At 64.7% G+C, this 6,151-nt stretch overlaps 2 protein-coding genes across 2 annotated transcripts; both read left to right on the top strand.

The window, feature by feature from the left end:
* Nucleotides 1-179: 179 nt before the first annotated feature.
* MNEG_12945 (hypothetical protein) lies at nt 180-3,671 on the top strand (the record flags this gene model as incomplete). Its single annotated transcript, XM_014038582.1, has 9 exons — nt 180-211; nt 341-439; nt 682-772; nt 1,003-1,164; nt 1,367-1,759; nt 2,004-2,087; nt 2,443-2,578; nt 2,777-3,219; nt 3,465-3,671. The coding sequence occupies 9 exons, from the start codon at nt 180-182 to the stop codon at nt 3,669-3,671; spliced, it is 1,647 nt and encodes a 548-aa protein (XP_013894036.1).
* A 733-nt stretch (nt 3,672-4,404) lies between these two features.
* On the top strand, nt 4,405-5,885 carry MNEG_12946 (acyl-CoA oxidase; the record flags this gene model as incomplete). The annotated part of the gene is made up of 5 exons (XM_014038583.1): nt 4,405-4,578; nt 4,757-4,820; nt 5,098-5,205; nt 5,503-5,572; nt 5,753-5,885. 5 exons carry the CDS (start codon nt 4,405-4,407, stop codon nt 5,883-5,885), a joined length of 549 nt encoding a protein of 182 aa, XP_013894037.1.
* Between the last annotated feature and the right edge of the window lie 266 nt (nt 5,886-6,151).

The following is a 6,151-nucleotide window of genomic DNA, read 5'->3' on the forward strand; positions in this document are numbered from 1 at the left end:
GTTGAGGAGGGGTTGCTTCTTCTGTTGGAGGGGGGGGTTCAGCTTGGGGGTGCCAGCTTGGGGGTAGCGTGTGGGTCGCGGAGGCAAGGGAGGGCGATTGAAGACGGGCAAGGGGGGAGGTTGTTGCAGTTTGGGGGGGCTGCGGCAGTGGTCGATGGGCCGCGCGTGGGACTGCAATCATGCCACATCTGCGGGCAGGCGGTCTGTGCTGGTCTGGCCATCAGCAAGCCCATGGTAACCGTGACTGGCCCATCACGGCCCATAACATTAGTTTCATCCCTCCACCCCTTCAATTGGTGCCACCGCTTCAAATGGTGCTTTGACCCCGCACCTTCCCCAGGGTTCTGCTGGAGCGTGACGCGGAGAACACCCTGACCATCCACCAGCAGAAGCGCAAGCTCAGCCAGCAGCACGACGTGCTGACGGCGCTCAAACAGAAGTGAGGGCGGGGACCTCGCTGAAGGCCAACTCACCACACATGAGGCTGGGTCGGGCCACGGTTGCGGTGTGCAAAATGGTCCGCCAGATGCCCGACATGGCATCCCCCTGCCACCTTCTGAGGTGCAGGACAGCAGGTTTTTCTGGCACGAGTGCGGCACGCAGGAGCCAGCCCCTGAGCTGCCGAGGCATGCGCAGGGCATATAAAAAACGCCACCGCCATCCCTGTGACACCTGATGCAGGTACACGGCCGCCACCAGCAAGCACCAGGACGAGAACGGGCGGCTGACGGACGAGTATAAGCGCGTCACAGAGCAGTTCAAGGATTTGCAGGTCGGCAGACGAGAAGCTGCCGTGCAGCTGCCGTGCCGGCCACGCGATTGCCATCCGGCTCGGGTGGGCTGCAGCAGCAGTGCATGCTTGTGCGTGCCGTTCAGCTGCTCTTTCGACGCACGCCTCGTGGCTGCACCTAATTCCTGGATGAACCGTTTGGAGCATTTGCTTGCCCTGTCAACAGCCGCCGCCCCTTCACAGTGATGAAAACTATCATGCTCACGCCTCAGGCCAAGTTTCGCCACTTCGAGGGCATCGACGCTGCCAAATTTGACGAGCTCTGGGAGCTGCAGCAGGGGGAGGTCTCGGCGCTGGCGCGGAAGCTGCTGGCAGCCAGCCGCGTGATCCACGAGCAGCAGCTTGGATGGGCGTGGCGGGCGCCAGACGAGCACGTGAGCGCCGGACTCTTTGCTGCGTGGATTCCCAGGGGCGTCGTGTTTGCGCACTCCGCCGCCCCTTGTTGCGGTGAAGCAAGAGAGGCCGCACGTGGTCTACAAAGCGCACGTTGTCGAACGGAAGCGACGCTGCAAATAGGTGAGGTCGAGTTGAGTGCCTGGCACATTCGACATCCATCGCCCGTGTGACACACCGCAGGCGCTGTTCAGGTCGCCGCACGACCACGTCTACCCCAATGGCGGCCTGGGCGCCGTCACCACCACCATCACGGCCGGCGGCGGCGGCGCTGGCGTGCCCCACGATGACGACCCTTCCTGGCAGCAGGACGGGGCGGGCGCGCCTGGTGGACCGCAGGAGCCGTCGTTCGGGCCGGGTGCTGACGGTCCTGCCGCGAGCCAGCAGGCGGCAGCCGGGGATAATCGGATTAGTACCGATGACGGCGGCCTTGGCGAGGCGCTTGTTGGATCTGCTCCCCTCGGCAAGGCGGGGGCCGGATTAGGCAGCGTCAGCGAGGGTGAGGAGGGGAAGCTGCCCAAGGAGGGCGCCAGCTTCGGGGCGCCCGCTGGCGTGGCGGCCGGCGCCTCCGCAGAGGTGAGGCGTGGCGTCGCCGCCAGCTGTTCTGCGCGTGCCACAGCCCAAACGCCCGGACCAACAGCACGCTTGCTGTCACACTGTCACACCAATGGCAATGGGTGCTGGCGTTAACAGCTCACTTCAATGATGGCATGGCGTAAGGTGTGCCAGCGTGTACATGCTGATGTCCCCTTGCTCTTTGTGACTCGACTTCTTCACCCGTGGTCTCTGACTCTGCAATCAATGCCTGTCCTGTCCCCAGATTGAGGCGCGGCTGCGGGAGCCCCGCTACCTGGGAGCGTTGCACCTGCTGTGCGACGAGGCCGGATTCCTGCTGGACACAAAGGTGTGTGTGTGTGTGTGTGCGCGCGTGTGCGCGTGTGTGCGTGTGTGCGTGTGTGCGTGTGTGCGTGTGTGCGTGTGTGCGTGTGTGCGTGTGTGCGTGTGAGCCATGTGTGGATGTTGGGCAGGATGGCAGACGGTTTGCCTTCAGGCCCAATCAGGGCTATCAAGGAGGGAGGAGACAGCTGGACTTCAGGGAAACGGCTGCCAGACCTTGCTCAACGGCTGCCAGACCTTGTGGCACAGCTGTGAAGGACGCGCCAGCCGCAGGAACGGGCGCCGACCAGCACCCTCCCCTTGCCCTCCCACAATTCGCTGTATCGACCCGCATCCACACCGCCCGGCCGCCGCCCACGCAGGCAGCGGCGCTGGTGTCCAAGCTCCCCGCTGACGAGGCGGGCCGCGTCAAGGCGGCATCGATCGTGCGGTCCCTGGGTGTCAGTGACGGCCCCGGCTTTGACGCCTTGATGGACGCTCTGACAGAGGACCAGCAAGGTGGGAGGGCTTAATGAATAAAACCCCATGCACGCATCACTGCGCTTGCGGCCGCTCCTGCTGTATCCACCACACACGCGTCCCTGGGCAATGCATCTGCGCGAAAGTCGTCCGTTGGTGGCCAGGGGCAGCGAGGGCGCTCACCTGCCTCCGAGAATGTGGTGCATTTGAGCAAACTGCCGCGTGTGCGTGCGGCAGGTGCGTTTGCGAATGCAGACCCCGGCGCGCCACCGCCGCTGCTGGTGGCGGCGGACGACGCGGTGCGCCGGCTGCGGGAATTTGTGGAATACGAGCAGTCGCTGCCCTCGCCCTCAGCCAGCACGGGGGGCCCCATCGGCGGCGGCTGGGGGCAGGCCGGAACGGCGGCGTCGGCGGCGCCGGGCGGCCGCGGGCGGCTCTCCTGTTCGAGTGTTGGCAGCGGCGCCGGCAGCGGCAGCGGCAGCGGGGGCGCGGCTGGCGTGCCGGCGGGGCGGCGGGTGTCCCAGGCGCAGCTGGCGGCGGCGGGGACCGCAAGGAAGGCACACACAGTGTCCCGGCGGATGGCCGATCGGGAGCGGGACTTTTGGGCGCGGCTGCCGCAGGCGAGTGCTACAAGAGCGCCCCTTGCAATGTTCCGGGACGCTCTGACTGTCTTCGAAGGCGTGGGTCACTGCCCGCCGCGCCTCCTGTTGCTGAAGCTATTTGCTCCCACGGCCATCACCGGGCGCCAGCTTATGTCCACCTGCTTGCGTCGATGCTTCGGCATGCTGAACACCGCTACGTCACCCCGGCCACACTACTAAAATCTCCCTGTCCCTAACCCCTCCCCCCAACTCGTCCTTCACCCTTTGAAACACACCAAATTCGGCCCAAACCCCGCCTGCGCCCACACTCCTGCTGTCCCCAGGCTGTCGGCGACAAGGAGTGGCGCGCGTGGTGCACCCTCGAGGCGCAGCTGGGCCGATACCACGCGCTGCTGACGGCGCGCGCCGCGGGGCTGGGGACGGTGGGGGAGCTGCGGCGGCAGAACGAGGAGCTGCGGGGGCTGCTGCGGCAGTACCTGGCCAGCGACATAAACAAGCAGCTGCAGGTGCCGCCGACGGCGCTGATTTGACGGGCGCGCGGCGTGGCGGCGGGTGGGGGCAGGTTGTGTGGTGACAGTGCTGGTGCGGATGGTTCGGCCGCGTGATTCTTCCCCGCAAGACGCACGTTTGCGCGTGTGCATTGCCTTGCAATGCTTGCGTATCATGGTGCCTGTTGGCAGCAGTGGCAGCCCCTTCAAGCGCGCGGGTGAAGCTTGGGCGGGGTTCAATTGCGGCAGTCCAGGGACGCAACGGCTTGGAGGGTGGCACGCCAAGACCACGTGATGCTTAACCACTGTGTCAACTCCCATAAAGCTGGTGCATCTGTCAGAACTTGTCTGTGCCAGGGGTGACCGCTTTGAAGCGCTAATTGCCGGTCGTGCAGCTGTTGACAATGCTGCTGCTGGCAGGTGCGTCCCTGCTAGGCATCCACGCGGCACCCCAAGAGGAATAAAACATGACTTGCGATGAATTTATTTGAGTCTTGCTGCTCCTGCGGCCCGTTTATGTTACCACATCGACCAAGTGCCACGCATTGCAACGAGATGCTGATGTGGCACTATCATTTCTTGACAGACGGCGCTCAGATAGGTAGACTCTGTTATACCTATAACGTCCTATCACAGAAATTATATCTATACACCCTGCAGAAGATATAGCGGTCTCTTGCAGTGGAGCCACCAGATCGCCCCTTGCGCCACGCGCCAATATAGCTCGCACGACAGCGCGCTCCAGGCAATGTCGACACCTCACGCACGCCTGACTATGCTGGGTGCGCAGCTGGCGGCCGGCCCGGCCGCCAGCGGCCTGGCCCTGTCGCCGCCCGAGGTGCAGCAGCTGTCTCGCGCCCCCACCAGCGGCGCCGTTAAGGGCCTGCCGCGCTTCGACCCATACATCATGGAGACTTACCTGGACGACCTGAGGGACCTGAAACGCCAGGTAACTTCCCTTCTGCATCGCCTGGGACTGCCCTGCCTCATGCCGAGAACATGTGGGCAGGTGGCAGCAACCAGGTCGCGGTCGAAGCGTGGCAGCTGCTCAAGCGGAAGCAAAGCGCGTGTCACAGGGCAGTATATACACCTGCACGCACCACTCAACGACATGCCCGCCCATGCAGGTGTATGACCTTTTCAAGTTTCGGCCGGAGCTGCTGCCCGTGGTCGAGGAGGGCATGAGCAAGGGTGGGCCCCCCGCCCGCTCGGCTGCCGCAGCCGCGTGTTTGGTGTCGATGTCCGCCCCTGCCAGTGTGTACGTGCCTGCATCAAGCCACGCTGCGGCGCACGGCACAGCAGTGCGCGGTCTTGACGCAAGTCTTGGCCCATCCTGCTTTGACCAGTTCCAAATTGATACTTCGTGAATGGGCAGATTTCTGGTGGAGAGATCCACGGTTTTGCCTCCCAGCAAGGCCCGCTCTCCGGCATGCCGACCCCTCGCCTTCCAACCGCGCCCCCGCCGCAGAGGAGCACCGGAGCCTGGTGCGGGCCCAGCTGCGGGCGCTGCTGGAGGCCGGGGTCAACCCTTTGACTTACTTTGACCGCGACTACAAGAAGTACTTCTACCTTGCTGGTGTGCGGGGTGCCCTGCTTTGTGGTGGTTCCCGGGTGGTGTGTGTGTGTGTGTGTGTGTGTGGTGTGTGGTGCGTGTGTGTGTGGTGTGAGTGGGAGGAAGCAAGGCAGAGGCCGAGAGAAGGAAGGCGAGGGAGTGCGCATGTGCGTGCCGCAGGTGCACAAAGCGTATCGGGGCACTGTCCTGGTATGCGGGAGGCCCATCTGGTTGCCCTGCAAGCAGTGCGTCCGCCTTTCCACGCGCTGCCCGCCTCTCCTCTTTCCTATACCCCCATCCACATCCCTGCTATCATATAAGAGTGCCTATCTCTCGTGGACCTCAGCCTTATGGTCAAGTCAGGGGTGCAGTTCAGCCTCTGGGGCGGCAGGTGCGCAGCCCGCCGCCCGCTGCACGCTGCCTGCCGGCGCCGCCCCCGCTGCGTGGCGCGTTGGCGTTGCTGCCGAGGCGCGGTTCAACCGTCAAAACACCCCTCCGCCCAGGCCAGCCGCCGACCCCTGACCCTGCCCTCGCACCACATCGCCCCTAACAACCACACCTCATCTTGAAGCGTCCTGAACCTGGGCACCGAGCAGCACCGCCGCAAGTACTTTGACGACATCGGGGCCTTTCGGCTGCCCGGCTGCTTCGCCATGACAGAGCTGGCGCACGGCAGCAACGTGAGGCGCGGCTGGTTTGGGTGACTTGATACACATGCACTTGTTTGTGGTGTCTGTAGGGCCGGGCGGGTGTGCAAGTGCAGAAGCTTCATGTCAAAATGCCAATCACCACCTCTGAGGGACCTGCTGGGCTCTGGCCCGGGCTGCTTGGACCCAGGGCGGCAGCGCCACTGCCCTCCTCCTTTCGGACAGCCCCGCCCGCCAGCGGCGCGGCCGCCCTTCGCCCGCGCCCCCTCCATGCCCGCCCCGACCGGCCCACCAGCCCCCCGAACTGCCACCAATGGCACCCC

Source organism: Monoraphidium neglectum, assembly GCF_000611645.1.
Source record: "Monoraphidium neglectum strain SAG 48.87 unplaced genomic scaffold scaffold03533, whole genome shotgun sequence".
NCBI lineage: Eukaryota > Viridiplantae > Chlorophyta > Chlorophyceae > Sphaeropleales > Selenastraceae > Monoraphidium > Monoraphidium neglectum.